This window comes from Thermobia domestica, chromosome 10 (assembly GCF_964235325.1).
Source record: "Thermobia domestica chromosome 10, izTheDome1.hap1.1, whole genome shotgun sequence".
In the NCBI taxonomy this organism is placed as follows: domain Eukaryota; kingdom Metazoa; phylum Arthropoda; class Insecta; order Zygentoma; family Lepismatidae; genus Thermobia; species Thermobia domestica.
This window is the reverse complement of record NC_137463.1, coordinates 102,660,022-102,682,766: the sequence shown is the minus strand read 5'-3', so window position 1 is coordinate 102,682,766 and position 22,745 is coordinate 102,660,022. Positions and strand designations below refer to the sequence as shown.

At 35.0% G+C, this 22,745-nt stretch overlaps 1 protein-coding gene across 2 annotated transcripts in view; it reads left to right on the top strand.

Moving 5' to 3' along the window:
- Positions 1–22,745, top strand: part of LOC145662607 (phospholipid-transporting ATPase ABCA1-like) — a 1,231,974-nt gene that overhangs the window by 18,568 nt on the left and 1,190,661 nt on the right. For both annotated transcript variants that reach the window (XM_081728328.1, XM_081728326.1), the window contains exon 3: positions 11,005–11,098. In XM_081728328.1, the coding sequence (XP_081584454.1) occupies positions 11,005–11,098 (94 nt within the window). The remainder of the gene's footprint in view (positions 1–11,004; positions 11,099–22,745) is intronic.

Here is a 22,745-nt window from a genome sequence, read left to right as displayed (position 1 = left end):
TATATTCCTGGTTTGATTAGCAACACTGATCATAGAAGGACAAGTATTGGTGGTATACGGAGTTATTGTATATTTTGTGCTTGTGTTACGTTTTTCATTTGAAGAGAATTGTTGTTTTATTGTTTTAGTTTGATGTGAAGAATATTCGCAGTTACAAGTTAAAGAACAAGTTGGATAAAGTGTTCGGCTTCAACGAGGCATCGGAATTCTGTGTTAATATAATATTTTACTAAATGATGACACAGTTAACGGTATCAGATACCAGTGATGATTTCAGGGGTAGCCCGGGGGTAATTTTCCACGGAGCTAATAACCCCCCTGCCCCAGATTATATCTTCGATCGTGCTGAATGTGGATTACCAGTATTTTTGCAGCACTTTTTACGTTCCGTACATTGAAATTCCTCCCTACCTCCGGAGAAAATCTCCTGAAATCACCACCATCAGACAGAAACTTCATGGACTTTTATTAACAACTCCTGTATATCGGTTGACTTACGAAAAACGCTGATCTCTGGAAGGGAGACGATCTATCCCAAAGCTTTCCTTAAAGTGACAGCTAGTAATCAGTCACAAGCATTTCAGTCTTCGTGGTATGATGTGTTTTCGTACCTTTCTGGGTGCTTTGTAAGAAAGAAATGTTTTGTTTCATAAGTATTATGTTTGGATCAAAGGAACCAGAGTGGTATTCAAGCCGTGTTTCTGATTTGGGTGATGTTATAAAGAAAGCTGTGAAAAATGAATCATCAGAATATTTGCTACATAGTGGATTTTGTCACTTGTTAGGAAAACTCACCTTCTGTGTTTAAAGGAACATCTCCGAATGTTCAAATTGATTTAATCGAAATAAAAACTACTGTCCTTAAAGAAAATATTGAATCTGAAATTCAAGATGCTTTTATATCAATTCAAGCTGATCAAACCTTAGGCGTCCAATGCAAAAGACAAATGAGCACAGTATGATAATTGTTATTGTGTAAAAAATATTAAAAAAGAGAGATTTGTAGGTTAACGTTCACCACTAGTGTGGGGGATCCCTGATTCGATTCCAGGCTACGTGAATTTGTGCACAACAGATTTTTCCGGGTTCTTCCGTTCTTTCCCATATTATTATTATTCAATTATTTCATAATCATTCACTTTTATAACCACCCGTCTCCTTTAGTCTAAAGGGTATATTATCATGAGGCGTAAATTAAAAAAATAAATATTTCGTATCGTACTTTGGTAATGGTTATAGTAGATTACATAATGCAATTCACAGTCTTGTCGTAACCTCTGAAGACAATTTACGTTATGTAGTTAACAGAACATGTCATTTAAATCTTACTAGCTACGAATGTTCCACAGCAATTTTCGGGACCATTACTCTCTCCTCATCAGCCATTATTATACGCAGCGTCCTATGGACAAATTTATAAAAGGGTCTCCCAAATTTTATCGTTTCAGAAGTTTTGTATGCATATGTTCAAATATAAATTGTTATCTTTTCGTAATATCTTATTTAACAGGGGCAGGAGTGTTGAAACCTGGAAAGCCCTTTTCAGTACGCCACTCATTACACGTAATTGTATATGGAGTCATGTAATGTACTTTTCAAGTCTTGTATGAACTCTGTCGTGATTATACGATTATGCAACTTTGGTGCGGGAGATACGGTGGAAGCTTATGTGGTTCGGATCCCACATTCAGCTGTAGATCCACGTCTCAAATAGCCTCGGTGCTGAAAGGAACGCTAAACTCTAGATCAACCTTCTTTTATGACCTGATACAAAACTAATTTTAAATGGAGAACTTCTGAAGATTTGTTGTGGTCAAGGCTATAACCAGACAAATAGGGGAGAAAGTGAAAATATACCTAGAAAACACAAATCCTTATTAGAGGAACCTAAAGATGACTTACAATGCAGTTTTATTTAGTGTTAAGAATTTCGGAATTTATATCCCTATATTTGCCCTCGATATAGTCTTGTTTTGTAGATTGAGTATGTAGTATTGTGTCACGCAAGTGACTGACTTTGGCATTCCCATTCCAGAAGATCAATCACGCTACACTACTGGACTTTATAGAAACATTAATACCCACTTGTGCTATTTTCTGTATTCTGAATGTGAGCCAACCATAAAGGTAAAACTATCCATTAAAAAAAAAAGCTTTTACGCTATTTTTTGAACCTGTTTTGTTACCATGAACTCTTAAAGCTTACATGTTCAACATGGATGTTTTCTGAGATGCTATGGTGGTTGTAATCATTTTATAATCCTGTCAAAAATCAAAATTGTGAAGATTTAGTTATTGCCCAATGTTTTAACAAACCAAGAAGATACCTGGTATCAAACAGTTGAAGATAGTATTTCCGTTAATAAAGAAACCGAAAACATTTAAAATATCACACTTTCAATGCTACTTCATAAGAAGTTGGTTATTTATTATATAATGTAAATATTCATGGTTTGAATAATTCCTCAGCATTTTAAAGGCGTGAGTAATCATCTAAGTTTAACGCGGATTTAATCTTCATGAAGGGCCTCTTAGAAGTGTCTTAAAGACAGCAAATTTTTTACATCTAGCACAAAACTATATATAAGTCTTTCTGAAAGAACTTACAGGTTATTTTTTTTTCTTTTTATTTTATTTTAATTAATTAATTTATTTTTAACAGCAAAAGGGCATACAAGAAAAGAGGTTTCAAGTGAAAGGAATTTACATTATCATATTATGATGTGTTTGTCCCTATCATTGTTTACTGTGCATACAGAATAGGTCTAGATGAAATTCTGAGATGACATGAGTTGGATGTGAATTGGTCAGATCTGCCGAGGAAGGTGTCAGAGAACACCGAAACAGTACTGTTAATAATGCAATAATAATAATAATAATAATAATAATAATAATAATAATAATAATAATAATAATAATAATAATAATAATAATAATTATTATTATTATTATTATTATTATTATTATTATTATTATTATTATTATTATTATTATTATTATTATTATTATTATTATTATTATTTGGCAGGTTCTGGGACTAGCGATGCTTTTTTCTTCTTTTTTCTTATTTCTTTTCTTCTTAATTTTCAGTTTGGACCTGGAAATGTTTCTTCAATGTTTCTCGATTTTCAGCTTCCTCTTTTAACTCCCAACATTTTCTACTATTTTTCAAATAATCGATCACTTTTGTTCTTCTTCGTCCTATAGCTCGCTTACTTTCCATCTTTCCTTCTATGGTGGTATGAAGAAGACAATTTCTTCGCAAGATGTGTCCAATCCAATTGGTTTTTCTACGAAGGATGGTGACTAGAAGCGTCCTCTTCTCTCCTATTCGTTTTAAAAGGTCTTCGTTTGTTACTCTTTCTGTCTATTTTATCCTCTCCATTTTCCTCCAACACCACATTTCGAAGCTCTATAAATATTTCTTCTCTAACTTCCGTAATGTCCAAGTCTCTGAACCATACAGTCCTATGCTCCAAATATAGCACTTGACAAATTTCTTCCTTAGTCCAATATTAAGGCTGCTAGTTAAGAGTAACCTTTTCTTGTTGAATGCTTCTTTGGCTATGGCAATTCTCGACCTGATATCTTTGGTGCAGGACGTGTCTTTCGTCAAAATACTTCCCAAATATTTGAAATGGTCAACCTCCTCAAGTACTCTTTGTTCTACTCTGACCTGTAAGGGCGCATTTCCACGAGATATCTCATGACTTTCGATTTTTCGATGTTGATTTCCATTCCATATAGTTTCCCAGTGTCAGTTATTTTGTCAATCATCTCCTGTAGTCTTTCTTCGGTTCTAGCTATAATAACCGTATCATCTACATGCCTGATCTTGTTAATGATCTGCCCTCCAATCTTGCAATCTCCAATTCCCAGTAATGCTTCCTTCATTAACCATTCACTGTAAAAGTTGAATAATTGGGGCGACATACTACATCCTTGTCTGACTCCCCTTCCAATCTCCACACTATTGGTTTCTCCTTCATTCAAGCGCAACTTGACTCGTTGTGCTATGTACAGGTTTGCGAATGAGACGTCGATCTCTCCAGTTGACCCCAATTTCTTTAAGTATTTGTGAAAGTTTCGTCAATTGACCCTGTCGAAAACTTTTTACCAGTCTATGAAGCACAAGCACAGTTTACGTCCAGAACTCGTTCTGAGATAATTCTCAGCAACCCAATGGCATCTCTGGTGCCTTTTCCTTTCCTGAATCCGAATTGAGTTTCGTCCAACAACTCTTCTATCTGGTTTTCCAGCTGTCTGTTCAGTATACGCGCAAGTGTGGGAAATAAGGCTACTGGTTCTGTAATCGCTGCACTTCCTTGCTTCCTTTTTCTTGGGTAATGCCATCATTGTAACATCAAGAAAATCCTTTGGCCATTCTCCACTCAGGTAGGTCTTGTTAATAAGTGAAGTCAGTACTTTCATTGCGTTGTCTCCTAATCCCTTGAGCAGATCTGCTGGTATGTCATCATCTCCAGTGACCTTTCTCCTACGCATGTCCTTGATGGCTTGTGTTACTTCACTTTTCAATATAGTGAGTCCTTTTTCTTTATTCACCTCTTCCTCTGCTTCGATCACAATATCTTTGGGGCGGTTCTTCTGGTCATACAGATAATCTTTGTACTCTTCCCAAACTCTAAGAATTCTTTGATGGTCAGTGACTATATGGCCTTGTTGATCTTAGTTTCCAAACGTGCGTATGCATTTGTTAGCTTTTCCTGCTAATTCTTGTGCTTTCTGGTACATCACATCATATCTGCCGCGCCATTGAAGTTCTATTATTTCTTCACATATCTGTTCCATGTACTTTTCTTTGGCTTTGTCCGTCCCTCTCCTCAATTCGTTATTCAGTTTTCTGTATTCTTTGATGTCCGTGCTTTTCGCCCTTCTGCGTTCTTCCATCTTCTTAAGCATCTCTTCAGTTACCCATGGTTTTCTCGGTGCTCTTTTCATCTTACCAATGTTATTGTGGAGTGAGTCAAGTAGACTCTGTTTAACTTTTCCCCCAACTATTTTCTACATTGTCTACCATATCGCTAATCACACGGAATTTTTCTTCAGTCTCTTCTTTCACATCACTGTCCATACTTCTTAGTCGCTCTACGTTCCATTTTCGATTTCTCCTCCCATTTTTCTTAATTGTCTTTAACCAGGTTTGCACTTCCTCCACTAGGAGGTTGTGATTCGAATCGATATGCGCTCCCGGTAGTGTCTTCATGTCTCGTACATTATTCCTGACACGCTGTTTCACAAGAATGTAATCGATTTGGTAGTGTTTTTTATCTCCTGGACTTCTCCATGTGTACAGCTTGGTTTACCTTTTCTTAAACCACGTGTTCGTCATTGCCAGATCATGTTGCCTACAGAAGTCGATAAACAGTTGGTCAAGTTCGTTTCTTCTACCTAGTCCAAATGGTCCCACCACCTTATTCGCGTCTCCTTCTCCTACTACGCTGTTAAAATCTCCCATTACTATGGCGCTGACCTTACCTCTTCCCTCTTGGTGCAATATGTCGCTAATCTCATCATACAGCACTTTTACTTCATTGTCATCATGGTCGCTTACTTCAATTAAGCCCGTTATGTTCACTTTAAAATTCCATTTCCACTTTAAAATTTTTAAGTTTATCCATACGTCGTAAAGTTCGTACGTTCCATGTTCCTATGCTGAAATGAAAGTTATTACTATTATTATTATTATTATTATTATTATTATTATTATTATTATTATTATTATTATTATTATTATTATTATTATTATTATTATTATTATTATCTTTGATGATTCTTCTCGGAGTAGTCCTCATTCGGAGATCCGAACGGGGGACTATTTTACGTTCGGATTTTTTTTTTTTTTTTTTTGTAATGTCAGTAAGAACCATCATATTTATTCTCCTCTTTCGTCCATCCTGGGAAAAAGATCATGTGATAGTATTCCCATTTCCTTTCCACATCTCCATGCCGTTGACCACCTTGTGGTTCATCCGTCCTCCGAAAAGACCGTTGGCACAGCGCAGTAAATAATAATAATAATAATAATAATAATAATAATAATAATAATAATAATAAAACGTTTGGAAATTATTATAAATGTGCGCCAATTCAATTCAATATAACTTTTAAACATGTACATTTCAGCATGCTTAAGAAGTCCTATTGAAGATAAATCAGGAAAATTTTGTAAATTCTTGTTAATAAAGTGAAATCTGTACTGCTTTATAAATCTGATATTAACATGATATGTTTTTCATGTGATAAATTCGTGTAGCATTGGGTATATTGAACCTGAACAGGATAGCTTAATAAATGAAGTACCATACTCAGTTTTCCTATGTACTAAATACTATTCATGGATATTTCAACTTCATAACGTATACAGTGTACCACTTCCAAGGACTTCGGGGATATTCTGATGTTCGAGAATGTTCCAAAATTTATTTGGTGGGTGTTTAGCACCCGCGTAAAAAGATAGAACAAAATAAGAAAATAGAAAAAGGAATAGAAAGAAATAAAAGAAAAAAGAATAGAAAGAAATAAAAGAAAAAGAAATAGAAAGCAAAAGCACAATTAAGCATGCTCACAAGCGAGAAGCGAAAAATAAATTGAACCTTGAAATTATGGCAAAGATTTTCACCAACCAATCGAGTTTCGATGAAGCACTTTCTTTACGACTGAGATGAGAAGTAGAAATTCCGCAAAAATTTTAATGTTTGAACTAAAACAAGTCTACCGTTTCAATTTACTTCATTGTATATATTATCATTATACAGGGTGATTTTTTAAAAACTCACGGATTTCATTTGGATCTAAGGATGGGAGATTTATGGGACTATGATTACTGGTTTAAATTCTTCCGGAGTAATATCGACCACGCCTCAAGAAAAATGGCAAATATTCGCCAGCGTACCTTACAATTGGAATGAGGTTTTGGATTTTTGAAGCGAAATTGCAGAATACAAACTAAATGTTAGTGAGAATGTAAATTAAGTGTTAATGGTGACACTTACATATCACATGTGAATAGCTATAGCCAGTTTCTTGCGACAAACGATGAAGAGATTTCTTGGGTGACCTAAAGAGTCGATAACATCTGCCTGCGGGGTCCGATGCTTCTCTGTCTCACTCAGAAGCGATCCTGTTTCTTCCAATTTATTCACTAGTGACCATATTATGTTCCTGTCTGGGGCAGAACGCGAGACAAATTTGTTTCTAAATGCCGTTTGCGTATCAACAACAGATTTCGTTCTCCAAAACCTTTTCACGATAAACTCATGTTGCTCCAAAGAGCACATTGTTTTCATTGTGTCCTGATATCATACTCATACAGTAGGACAGAACTATCCAGCACAATTCTCAATACAATGGCCCAGTTTCCAGTTTCTTATTGACCTTGGCGAGGTTGTCCAACGAAGTAAACTCAAATCTCTACACCGCACCGCACCTCATTCCAATTGTGAGGTACACTGGCGAATATTTGCTGTTTTTCTTGAGGCGTGGCCGATATTACCCCGGATGAATTTAAAGCAGTAAACAGTTCCATAAACCTCCCATTCTTCCTTGATTATTTGCCATAAACCACATGAAAATCGGACTTCAGTTAGAAATTCTAGACCCAAATGAAATCCGTGAGGTTTAAAAGAAATCATCCTGTAGAACCGCTGTGGGTACGCCGTCATACCCGCATCCAGGAATATTTTCCACTGTAAGAAAACCTCTAATTTCATTCTAGAATACAGAAAACCGCATTTTCAGGAGGGTCAATTTCCAAATGTTTCGCAGGAGAAGCCTCCGCTAAACGGGGAATATTTCATACCCCAGACCTTCGGTTTTAGACTGAATTAGAGCTCCCCAACTGGTTTGCAAAACCCGACACTCCTGACCAGTTTAATTACACTCTGTATTCATTTCCTTTACTTATCCGTATTACAAGGATATCAGTTCTCCTAAAAGTCTATGACACACCTAAGTTCCACAGAAATAACATTCGCTTTTTAAAACTTTCTCTATAATTTTGATCTTGATAACTTCTAATGGTATAGCCTTGGTTAAATGAGTTGTTACTAATAAGTCATATAATTTTTATTCAAGTTTTCGACTATTATCTAGTTCAAATGTCTAATTATTTACTCCCTAAAATTTCGATAATGTACTTTGCGTTGGAACTTTCCCATATGAACACTCCTACACAAGCACATATGCAGGAACTTATTAAAGGTTTTGGAGGGTCCAAATTCAGTATGAGGATGAGTTGTATTAAAATTAGTTTACAAAAATTTACAAAAAAGTCAGGATTTTAAAAGGGGTCCGGACTTCCAGACCCTGCCCCCTGCGTACGTCCCTGCCCCTACATATTAACGTTGATTTAATATTCAACACATACAGAACATTATATTGTAGTCTGAAGACATGCTTTTTTTTTTCATTTTATTCTGACTACATTTTTTTATTGTCAAATTCATTATATTTAATACATTGTTCGTTTTTTTTAAAGGTGAAAGACTTTTAGTACATTTAGATGGGAAATATAAAACCCCATCTAAATTACACTGAAACTTGGATATGGTGCCAACTTACAAAAAATAAGTATACTTCGAAGCAAAAACTATTATACATTGCAATATACAAATTTTTAATGCTGTAACTAATTATTATTTACATATTCCTTGTACTTTGTAACTAATGTATAGTAAAAATATTTCTACAACATAAAAGCATTGCATGTAATAAATCTCTCTCTTAGTTTGCCGTTCGTACACTACGATTCAATGTAATTTCAACGTGCTAATTATCTGGAAATTCTCAAAACAATTATGCTGTCTCACTTCTATAAGTAATTGTATTCTGTAATTAATTGTGAATTTACGAACATTTACATTTACCTTCTAATGGATCTTGACCAGTGATAATTTCAGAATACTTCTCCTGAAGGGACTTTCATTATATGGTGGGTGAAAGTAGTATTGCGAAAATAATGGTAACGCACGTTGACGCAATCGAAGATAATGCCTCGGGGCAAAATTTCGTTGCTTCGTCCGGGGAGAACGCTCTCCGGACCCTGGTTGAAATCATAATTTTGACATAAGCAATTGGATGAAACAGAAACATGTGCTATCATCTTTTATTTATTTTATTTTTTATTTTTTTAAACTTTGTAACACAATTCTGATCGTCATTTGTTAGAAATATCCTGCAAATTCCTCAGAAGGTAACGAAAACAAGGTATTCATAGCTCAATAAATCCGTCTGGATTGGACTATCAAATATCTTGTAATGTAGAATATAAATGGAAGAGATTATGAGCACAAGTTTGGTTATAAACTCGCCCACTATATCCATAAAATGCAGAGATTATTACAATTGTCTTTTCTATTTTTGAAGAAGTTACTTTCAACAGTCAATTTCTTTTTTTCTTTCCTCGTTTGGGTTTATTGAACTTCTAAAATAAGACAAAATAAGTATAAAACGCGTTCTGTAAGAATGTATAAGATATGGGGAAGACCGCTTAAACTGCCGAATGTTCAGGTATCCAATTATAGAGGTAAATTTAACATTAATAGCGTAAGAATAACTTTGTTTTAATGCAACCAAGTTCCAAGATAAATGGCCAATTTACAGAGTAATACGTAATGCATATCGTATGAGAAAATGGAGATTCTATAAAAGTAAGAGTAAGTTACACAAGAGGCTAACTTAGAGGGGTTTACTTCTATTAACCTAACACAGAATCCTATAGAGAAAACCTCTGAATTCATGGTCATATTATTATCTCTACCTAATAGCTTTTTCAAACACGAAAAACAAAACCAGTGAAACGATACGCACCAACTGCTGTATTCCTTTATGATAAGCTTGCTCTATTATGCAGCTGAAAGTATTTTTTGCTAGATTCTCACTACCTACAACAACATTCCTACAAACTAAAAAAGTCTTGAGAAAGAAATATAGCCAAAGAGGGTCATAGATAAGGGAAATTTGTTAAACATTAGTCATTAGTCAAACATTAAACATTAGCTAAGTACAGCAAGGGAAGCGGAATAAAGTTTCTAGTACAAGCTAAGCTTTCAAGGATACATCTATAGAAACTCTCAAGAAGGCAACAAGTGATATAAAGTTTAAACTGGTTTACTGCAATATTGTAGCTATTATAAATGCATGCCTCTTCTGCAGAGGATACAACTATCAAGATCAATGAATCCACACTCACTTGGTGGTGTAGGAGAAATGTTGCAAGACAATGTTATGATGAATGATTCGATATTCCATATGTGAAACCAGATCTAATCAGATGAACGTTTTCTAAATGTTTATGTGACGGGATCAAGATAAATCTTGCTAGTAGTAATATTGCCATTCGATTTGCAACCATATGAAAATAAAAGCCAAAACAGTTTAACCCGAATTCTCTTGTTAGAAGAGAGTAATGGTAACTTGAATGGTGTAAAGATTCCAATTAATGAATCTTTACACCAGTGAACGAATCCACTACTCTGGATGGATCCCAGTGAATGGATCCAGTCCAGGTGATTTATCTCTATTGTTAAGTAGAGAGAAATCACTGGGGTAAAGAAGTAACAGGAACTGGAATTTCTGCGTACTGCAGGTGCATTTTAACTTGTGTCATTCGAAGACTTCAACAATAATCTTATCGAATACAAAACTATAAATAGAGTATTTCCGTTAAATTCTTACGTGATACATTATACAAACCATGTAGGATAGACTAGGTTTCCTACATCATTGATGATGAGCTTACTGAAAACACTAAGAAACAAACATACGAAAACATTTTTTTTTTTTTTTTAAATCGGAGAGAAGCCATTTGAAAAACAAACTTATGTTATACTTATCATATGAATCTTACGTGATATCGCCAATCAACTGGCTATAAGTTCGATTAATTTAACATTTCGTCTGAAAAGTGTCAAAGTGAGTATTTAAGATTAATAATTCTAATGTTTCGTATTATTTTAAATGAAATTTTTGCTTTTCTTAATTCAGTTCCGATTGGCGATGGAATTTGTGTGGCCTCTCTCATTGTTTCTGATATTGGTGGTCATCAGATCGTACGATGTAAAAGTAAAGCAACAACCTTGTAAGTTCCATATGTTGTTCTATTATTTTTCTTGTTTAGTTTCATTACTGTATTTACTTACTAGTAGATGGGTGTCACTGTTAGGATTATGTGCGTCAATGTTAGTAATGTGTGTGGGAGTATGTATATTATTGCCAGAAGAAATCAAACAATATATACATTAACATTATGTAGACGAAAAACTTGGATAGGAATTCCTTAGTTTCCATAATTATCGACAAAGTTTCAACGTATTTTTGCAAAGCAGAACATATCTGCTTCCAGTATCCCCGAAAAGTTTAGAAAAGTATTTCAGCGGCTTTAAAATTTATTTTGTTGATCCACTAAATAAGTCAGGTATTTACCATGCTCAGTGTGAATGTGACTGACTCTTTATATATAGATCAAACCAAACGCAACATCCGAATTAAAGAACATATTAGACAATCAAAGAAGTCACAAAAGGGGGTATGTCGGGATTGTAACTTTACCTAAAACAACAACATACACAATACAAAACAGGTTAATGTGATAGGTTCAGAAAAAAAAAGATTAAAGAATCATTCTTTATTCAGAAGTATAAATCGGATTTAAATCGTGATTCTGGCAATATTGATAAAATCTGGCCACCTACCTTTGATGTGTATTTTGGATCTGGCAACAGTAACGTAGCATAGACACCGCACTTCTTCCAAACTCAACTTTTTTAGTACCGATCTCCTTCGTTATATTTATTTGGTGATATGTATTCCTTTTAGCATACCATATTTCTTTCATCCATTATATCCTTGTTACTTTACCACTGAAGACGGAACTCACTTGTTCCGATACGCTGGAGAATATTTAGTTTTCTCACGGGAGGATATGTTGATAAGTAACCAACTTTTTGTTAATTAACAATAGATACACTTTGTTTTAAGCTTTCGCGAAAAGAGCTCAACATTTCTCTCAATAGTTTTTATGTATATGTCGTGTATTTTTGGTTCTAAACCGACTATCGTTTCGCTGGTCTTATTGCCAGCCTTCTCAGAGTCAGAGGCATACTGATGCTGAGGAGGTTAGCAGTAATAACAGTGAAACAATCGTCGGTTCCAGACCAAAAGTACACGATGTATCACCTGAAGATCGTAGAGAGCAACAATAGATAAAATTTGCTTTTTAATAGTATGCTTTCCATATACAGTACGTAATTAAAAAAAAAAAGTGTATCCTAGCAGGACAAAAGCTATCAGTGCATCAGATTGGCAACGAATGACGTATTTTTTAATGCCAAAAAAGTTAATGACAACGAACGACATACTTTTTAATGCCAAAAAAGTTAATGACAACGAACGACGTCCCTTTTAACGCCAAAAAAGTTAATGGCAACGAACGACGTACCTTTTAACCTAAAAAAATAATGGCAACAAACTACGTAATTTTTAACGACAAAAAATTAATGGCAACAAACAACGTACTTTTTAACGCCAAAATTTAATGACAACAAAAGACGTACTTTTTAACTCCAAAAAAGTTAATGGCAACGAACGACGAAGTTAATTTTTCTCGATTTTCTCCAAACCTGCAATCAGTATTTATCCTCAGACATATCATTTGATATATCGGTTGATATATCTCATGTTTGGACAATATTAAGGTAAACGAGAATTTCTAATAGTAATAATTATTTTCCCATTTGTGGTCTACCATTTACCAATAATGGATCCATAGATGCTTCTCTGATCAAATGGTTTGAATGCAGTTTCGGATAAAACCATCTTTGCGGTATAATTCTTCTTGATTAGGTAGTTTAATCATGTAAAGCCGTCGACAAAAGCAAATGGAGTGTTTTATATATACTTAGGTAGATTATGTATAAAATATGATATTTCCTTATAATCGTAGACTGTGCAATGTAGTGTCCTCTTTCTGTGTGAACAATATAATGAGCTTACATATGGAATGTTTTAATTTTTCATATTAATTATTTTTTATATTTATTTTCTTATTTTTATTATGTTGTCACGGAGGACAATATCCTATGCATCCCTTCTGATATTGCTATATTTGATATTTTGTATTAAGTTGGGTAGAATAGGCATATATTTTATTTCAATATTAACTCTTTAGATTATCAGTACTCAATTCATTTTGTTGATTATTCGCATGTAATGTCTGAATTCAGATAAATATATAGATATTTAATTGGCTGTTTATGTATCAGCGGCTCAAGAGAAGGCACTGGTGTGTCACATTTTCTAAACTCGAAATAAAGTTCAACATTCCATTGCAATGTAATACAACGACACATGCCAAACATGCTTTCTCTGTCATCTGCAGGTATATTTCCGAGATTAAACTACTGACATACGGTACTATCCTAACCCATTTCACCTAATAACTCTGTTTTACCGAAAGTGGCATTTACTATTGTCTTCCCTCGAGCCGCTCATGTGTATTTTGGTGTTCTGTACCTGCGACTTATTTTTAATTTTTTCTGGTAATTGGCAAACTTATTGTTGTGTAAATTAATAATAATAAATAAAGAAAAAGATTCGTAAAGACTATTGGTCCATAAAATTGCCCTTTCTTATTTGATATTACAACCACTATTGTACCTAGGTATTTTAGTGTAGTTACATCAATGTAGAACAGAACAAATAATTTGGGACTTTAAATAGTTTGGTTGGAGGTAGTTCTAGATTTAATCTATTCTTCGCTATTGAATAGTATAGTTGATTTGCGACACTGAACTACTAAAAGGATACTACTAGTATTGAAGAAGTTAAGTAATGTCTGATTTACATGTAATTTAATATTGGGCTGAAAGAAAACTTATTACAATTTTGGAATTTTAAAGCAGAAGTTACTGAAGTAGATGAAAGCGGAGCACAATGATTCAAAAAAGTTTTATTTTATTTACAATGGCTGCTTTATTTCTTACAACAGATTCATTCGAAAAGCATGTCTTGAAACAACCATCTTTAAATATACTGTGAACATTCGTTGATATAATTCAATATACAAATTTAGGTTACATGACGGAAATATATACCTAAAGATTGCCATTACTTAAATAAAGCACTTATGATGTGTCTCTTGCAATTATCGTGTTTTGTCTGCTTACAAAATCCATATTATTAATTGGTATACCCACATCAGCAGTGATTTTTAACTGATGTATCTGCAAATATTACGATTGCATTGAATCCAATATTGCGCATTTTAGCTTTGAAACAATGCCTATATTAAATAAAAATAAAATCTGACCAAATCACTTGCTATTAATAATCTGTGTTAGAGTTTCGACAGTATATCATTGCCTTCATCAGACAGATAATGCAACACTGATTACTGGTCAACAAAGGTTTTGTCTTAGAGCTGAAATTAGCTTTCTTTTATATATTTTTACATGCTGAATCCAAACCTGCAATCGAAATTTATTCATCACCCACAGTTTACAGATTTAGTATGTAAGTATATTACTAATCTTTATTACAGTCCTACCTCTTACAATTTAAAAACGGGATTTGAACGTGCAATTTCAAATTGTTTCTTACATGAGATGGTCCCACAAGTTGTCGCTCAAATTTGATTGTCACATAGCACATCTGATACAGCATCACGAGAAATGAAAATGACCAAAATTTAAGGTGCTATGGACTAGAATGGTAGGACTTACGGGGTTTCATTTAAAAATCCAAAAAATTATATAGGAAATATATAGGTTTTAAGTAAATATCTTGAAAACCGTTAAAGCAATAAAAACAAAAGGTGCACAATATGAGAACAAAATGCCGTATCAAAAACCACAAACAGTGTTGCCATAGATGCAACAGTGTTGCCAACTCAGCTTAAAAGTATTTTGTTTGAAATAGCACCATATACAAATGTCCACAGATTTAAAATGCAGTATTATTACTAAACATAACAGTAAAATATAGTAATACAGTGTTGCACACTGTTGAAGCTACGTGTGCTGAAAATGCACAATAATATGTGGCAACAAAGTGTAATAAAGGGATCTGGGTCTCATATTATGGATTTAATTGAAATGGAGAATAACACCGATAGTATAACATAGCAAAATGTCAACAGTATCACAAACGTTTGATGCATTTAAAAAACGAAATTAAGTGATGCCAGTTTTACGTCCTATTTCAGCACCGAAGCTATATAGAACGGGACCTACAGCTTAAAGTGGGATCCGAACTACTATGAAAGATGAAAGAAGACAATGAAATGCCAGGTGAAAAGTACAACCATGACCTCCATGTCCGAGGTGGAATTGAAATCCGCGATTCCTAATAAGTTGGTGGCCTAGCCTTCTAGACCACACGGCTATCCGGGCCGATTAAAAACGAAACGAGGTAATAATAAAATAATTATATTTTTAATGTGAATATTGTAATATTACAGTGTACAGTAACATAATCATATGATGTATAGAAGAAGAAGTAAAAGAATATGTCACTTAACACGAAAGACATAAACCAAGAAAGTACTCTGCCAAATCTGCATAAGATAATCTGGAAAAGAAGTTTACAGAATTAGAAAACACGGGTTTCTTTCCTCGTGTGTAACATTTTGTTTTCGCGAGTTGTCTGCTTATTCACCGGTGCTACGGAAGTGTAATGCAAATCCGTGACTTTTTTAATGCATTCCTTTGTTACCCTCTGTTGCCACATATCAGGCTTCTCCATTGTATGATCTGTCAGGAAAGTAAATGTACACCTAGTTTTCGAGTCTGGCATTCCTGCGCTCCATCCGTGGAGAGTATGAGAATTAAATCAATCAAATGTTTACTGGGGGGCAGAAAGAAAAGCTTAATCTGAATAAGACATTGCAGAGGGGCACAAGCTGTGAATACGAATAGTGCATTGTGTAAATAAAGGACGACACCGAAAGAGAAAGCCAGAAACAGCTGTTAAACTTACAAAAAAAAGAGTAAAAATTGTCGAAGTGGGAACATAAAACACAAATACAACAAATACGCCGACAACTAAACGATCACCATGCCATGATCTTGGTGTAGTGGTTAAGGTGCTGGCTTACAAATGCAAAGGACGCAAGTTCGAATCCTCGATAAGGACATTTTAAAATTTTTTGTTAATAATACATACAACTCATGAGAGATGGTAAAAGAGGTCGTATTTAGTTTTTCGTAGCAATTATTATTGGTAATGTTTAGTACTGATAATACTTTTTGTCTTTGCGTATTGCTTTTGTTCTTGTCTTCATTTCGAAAGAGAAGAATATCCGAACAAATGCCACCAAAATTCCTCATATTTTGAATTTAAACGCCATTTGCAATTAGTAAAGAATAAAAATTGAACGTTCCGATGTAGCTGCAAAAAGTAAAAAGAAAAACATGGAAGTAGACCATACTCATGGTTATTAAAAATACAATTTCTACATGCCTTACACCTCCCGACCACGTTTCTACGTTAGCAAGTAAGAGGTTTGTGTTTAGGTTAGGTTGGTCAATACGTTTTGCAAAGGGGCCCGGTTTAGCTCTGACGCACCACAGGTGCGAGAAGGGAGAAAAACACTTTTTCTCTCTCCCTCTGTGTGTCTACTTATCTATCAATTTGTATATATATAACGCTATTTGTGAATGCCATAACCACCCTAATTTTCAGCGGATTGAGACGAAACTTGGCACAAACATTAATTGTTGAAATATCTTGATGAGTTCGTTAAACAGAATAATCAGATGAAAATGTTCAAAATGGTGGCCCTTCAAACTCTTAAAAAGTTCCAAGGGAACCAAATTTCGCCCATAAATAGGTATTCAGAAAGTTTGAATAAATTTTCCTCTTTTACTGAAATATTTGTGTGCAGAAACTTATTGAAATATTGGACCCGATTAATCGCCTAAAGAAGGTTCACGCCCTTTCGCTACGGTCAGGTTTTTTTTTTTTTTTTTTTTTTTTTTTTTTTTTTTTGCAGGAGGGGGTTATTTTCCTATTGGAACAAGATGATTGTTAGTGATGATATGAAATTACACATTGAAAGTGAAGTAACTTGTGCAACGTGTTATTTGAAAGAATAAGATAATAAATGTGCATTCCTCTAACACAGAGAACTGTAAATCATGTATTTTGAGTTCGGGAGCCTGAATGGTTAGGAGTGTTATTTGAATTGCTTTTTAGTAACACATTACATTGCAAATAAAGGTAGGCAACATTAGTGGTAAGTAAAACAACAACAATAGTAATAATAATAATAATAATAATAATAATAATAATAATAATAATAATAATAATAATAATAATAGGCGTTGTTTGTGGCAAGGCAATATCTTCCTCAGTTCTTCTTCAAACGTAATGATTGTAACGCCATATCTCCCTTACAAACAAAATATTAGCAATTTATATCGAGAGAACGGGAAACTGTAGAGCGATGGGACCAACGTTGGACAGTATGCACTCATAGTACTCAGAAAAGTAAGCGATTTCAATGCAAAAGGAACGAAGAGTCATTGTCATGGGTACTCATGGGGCCACGGCAGAGCCCTCTTTAGGCAAAGTGTCAATAACTTATATCGAGAGGTGATACTGGGATGGGACCAACGTTGGACACCGTGGACCCATAAAGCGCATCGAAAAAAATAGAGGGGGGGGGGCGCCAGCCAGCCTTACTTATTTCCACATAATAATATAAAATTATGTTGTCGAAATACACACACGAGTTAGCTACTAATATTTCATATTATTATTATTATTATTATCGACAGCGTCTTTTCATTACGTGTGCGTGTTTGACATGAAGCCAAAGAGAAGATCCATCATTCGTAGAAAGAATAATAGTCAGTTACTTTAACTGTGAACGACAGCGAAAAATACGAAAAGAGTGGACTACCTGTAGCGTAAAGAAGCAATATTTTCTCTCAAATGGATAAAAAATCAAGCCGAGATTGATTCGAACTCGCATGGACGGCGCGAAAAGCCAGTGCTTTGTCCACATTTTTTTTTAACTGACTCACTGAACGTGTTTCAGTAACTTACTTACTTGCTAATTTTACTTGCTTCACTCGTTTAACTTGCTTTTTCTAATAACTTATAACGACAGGGACACGGACACAGAAACATCGAGAACAGTTAAAAATCATAGATGCTCTCCCGCCGGGAATCGAACCCGGAACTCCATACACCAAAGGCGCACGTGCTAGCGACTAGACCAGGGGGAAGGGCACCACTCTATCCCTGTGTCGTTAGGGATTACGACCACTGTATTGCCAGCTATCACTTCTGTGGGTTGTATACTATGATCACATGTTTCTTCTCTGCTGGAAGAGTAAAACCTACATTATATGTAATACATGAGGTATTTAGACCTACATGCTCTTCATATAATGTAATAAAAGGGTCATGCTGGGAATAAGAAAAAGAACATTCCTTGGAGAAAACGGAAACTATTGGCATCAGAAATATTTATCTACGAGGCATGCGCAGTAGTATATTTCAGAATAGTTACTGTTTTGTTCAGTAAACGAAGAAAGGGGTATAAAAAAGCAAATATGTCGCGTCAACAAGATCGACCAGATTTGACAGGGGCGGAAGCAGATGTATAGTAATACAACAACTTCGCTCAGTTGATACGAGCCGAGCCGGTTGATATCACTACCCGAGTTGATCTTCTGCTTGGGCTCAAGAATTCGACCGTGCAGGTCTCAGCCTTAATTTTAAGAACTACAGTATATACTTATATTGGTGATTACGACATTTGAGGCTGTCTCGTAATAATAATAAAAAAAACTCTTGTCTTTTCGTTATCTAGACGAGACGAGATACACTAAAATTGCCCCACGAGATGCACCAAAATTACGAGAGGAGACGTACCCTTGCCGTGAGCAACACTAAAAGTATCCCACATTACTGCCTACATTTCTCATGGCTTTTGGTTTCCAGTCTAATCAGGCCATTATTTCAAACGAGTTAAAACGAGCTGAACGAGCGAGAGAGCCATTATAAAACTCGACTCAACTCGAAACTTGACCTCGAAAACAGCGCCTTGGCTTGGAACTCAACTCAAGAAAAATACCTTTGACTCGACTCGGATTGAACTCGAGTCTAGTCGAATTTTGGTTCGACTCCTGCTCATCCCTATTCGTATTTGTATTTTGTTTCCACTTCAACAATTTCTACTCTTTTTTTTCTTCGTTTACCTATTGTTTCTGGATTTCTCTGTCGGTGTCGTCCTTTATTAACACCATACACTATTCTTATTCCCAGCTTGTGACCCGCTTCAATGTCTTATTCAGTTTAGGCTTTTCTCCTTACATTGACTTGACATGTGATTGATTTAATTCTCACTTTCCGCGCACGACCGATGAAAATGTTTTATTATTATTATTATTATTATTATTATTATTATTATTATTATTATTATTATTATTATTATTATTATTATTATTATACTATTGAACTTGCACGGCGAAATTACTGTATAATACGATATCATTTCAGTAATTTTATTCCATTGTATGTTATTTAATTTATTAATGGGCACTAAATTGTCTCCAGATCAACGAATAAATTAACTACGGCATGCACTTTGGTGGAAATATCATTACATGAACATGTTTGGAACGAACCAATAATCTTATTGCAATGATATTTCCACCAAAGTGCATGCCGTAGTTAATTTATTCGTTGATCTGGAGACAATTTAGTGCCCATTAATAAACTAAATAACATACAATGGAATAAAATTACAGAAATGATATCGTATTATACAGTAATTTCGCCGTGCAAGTTCAATAGTATAATAATAATAATAATAATAATAATAATAATAATAATAATAATAATAATAATAATAATAATGATAATAATAATAATAAAACATTTTCATCGGTCGTACGCGGAAAGTGAGAATTAAATCAATCACATGTGAAGTCAATGTAAGAAGAAAAGCCTAAACTGAATAAGACATTGAAGCGGGTCACAAGCTGGGAATAAGAATAGTGCACGGTGTAAATAAAGGACGACACCGAAAGAGAAATCCAGAAACAGCAGGTAAAATGAGAAAAAAGAGTAGACATTGTTGAAGTGGAAACATAAAATACAAACACGAATAGGGATGAGCACAAGTCGAGCCAAAATTCAATTCGACTCGAGTACAATTTGAGTCGAGTCAAAGGTAATTTTCTTGAATTGAGTTCCGAGCCAAGTCGCTGTTTTCGAGGTCGAGTTTCGAGTTGAGTTGAGTTTGATAATGGCTCTCTCGCTCGTTCAGCTCGTTTTAACTCGTTTTGAAATATTGGCCTGATCAGACTGGTAAGCAAAAGCCATGAGAAATGTAAGCAGTAATGTGGAATACTTTTAGTGTTGCTCACGACAGAGGTGCGTCTCATCTCGTAATTTTAGTGCATCTCGTGGGGCAATTTTAGTGTATCTCGTCTCGTCTAGATAACGAGAAGACAAGAGTTTATTATTATTATTATTATTACGAGACAGCCTCAAATGTCGTAATCACCAATATAAGTATATACTGTAGTTCTTAAAATCAAGGCTGAGATCTGCACGGTCGAATTCTTGAGCCCAAGCAGAAGACCAACTCGGGTAGTGATATCAACTGGCTCGGCTCGTATCAACTGAGCGAACAGCTCGAGTCGGCTCGGTTGGGATGAGCCGATGACCCGAGCCGGCTTAGTTGGAACAAGGCATCGACTCAGCTCAATTGAGCCGATGGCTCGAGCTTTCTCGGTTGGGATGGGTCACCTATTCGGCTCATGTGAACCGGTTCGAGCCAGCTAAGTTGAAACTAGTTCATCAGCACGTTTCGACTCAGCTCAACTAAGCCGATGGCTCAAATCGGCTCGGTGTGGTGAGCTGTTGGCTCGGCTCACTTCTCGATTCGGTTCGATATTGAATGAGCTGTAAGCCGAGCCGCTCGAGCCGTTGAGAAGCCCAAACCCGGTCCCAGCTGTTTTGAATATGTTTGGATGAAGCCTATAACTTTTAACAATTTTTTGCTCGAGCCCGAATACTTGCCCCTTCGGAACTCAAACCCAGAACGTGACCGATGTCCTTGCCTCCTGAAGACTTCCAGACGACCGAGATCGACAGTCAATTAGCTTTTACTATTCAGATACAAACCGTATATCTTTTAAAGATTATACATGGAGTTGATATAATAATAATAATAATAATAATAATAATAATAATAATAATAATAATAATAGTTTTAAACTTGCCCTGAAATTTGGCAAAACTTACTTAAAAGTAGAGATTTCGGGGAAAGGGTTCCGTACCTTCAAGACACACCTCTGCAACTACCAACATTTTAAATTAGAACCTTTTATTGAAGTTTCATGTAGAAAGTATGTTTTGAGGAAAATAACTGTAATAAATATAACTGAATATCACGCGACAGTAAGGCATATAATAAACTAATTTTTAGAATATGCAGAGGTAAATATAAAAGCTTTGCTACAAAAATACCTACACAGAGCATAATTCAATGAGCTCTGAAATACAATGTAACGAAATAGCCTGTGAGATTCAGTCTACAGAGCAATTGTTACTTAAAGAATGGACATACACTATTTCGAGAATCGAGACAAGACGGGAAATGTTTACGATACTTTTCGTCTCGTCTCGATTCTCATCTCCAAAGAGAGACGAAAATTTTGATTTAGCCCTGACCCGTCTCGAATGTAAAATGTTAATTCTCATGTTATTTTATTTGTTTTAGAAACGAGATGAGAAACTCCTCTTCTCGTGAGCAACATTAAACCAAACCGAAATATTCTTTCCAAATGTCACGTTTCTCCTTGTAATGGTATGACCTGAGCGATAATTTAGCTTCTAGCTTTTAATCTTCTACGAGATAATAATAATTATTATTATTACTATTATTATTCCTGAAGATTTGATAGTTCAAGTATTGAAACATCCGAGTATTCAAATATCATAATATAATAAAACGTATGTTATCGCTGATCAATCGCCATCAAACATTCTAAAGTAAGAAAAAAAAAATTGCAACGTGCATTCGCAGAAGCACCTTGACCACTGAACCGCGATCGCTACGCGGTAAACGATCCGTCTTTAGTCTGGTTACGTTAGGTTTCTTTGTCTCCGCTTGCAAACTTGTATGTTATACTTTTCGATTCAAAATGTCTTTCGTATTTCTTTTATGAAGTCGGCAAAGTTTATATTAATAACTTGAGTTTTTCTTAAACCACTGGTTCACAAGTTCGTTCTTTCTCCACACGAAACTACAAATGTGACAGATTGAATTCTCATACTCCCCATTTCTTTCAAAACAGTCGCCATTACCTGGTCAAAGACTTATTTCCGCCACGATTCATATTAACCAAAATAAATTCATTTTTCGGAAGCGGAACTTTCACTTTCCGGATTTCGCAAAATTATGGAATTCAGTTATACTCCGGAATTCAGAAGAATTTCGGAACTCGGAAAGAATCCGGAATTTAGAAAATTCCGGAATTGAGAAAAACTCTGACTTTCGAAAAAATCCGGATTTTCCGAATTCCGGAATGTTAACGAAATCAGAAATTTCTAAATTCCGGATTTTTCCGAATTCCGAAATTATTACAAAATTGGAATTTTCCGAATTCCGGAATTTGTCCGGCTTTACTTTCGGGAGTCCGAAAACTAATAATTCCGGAACGGGCTATCCCTAGTTTATACACAACCTTTCAGAACACTAAGCT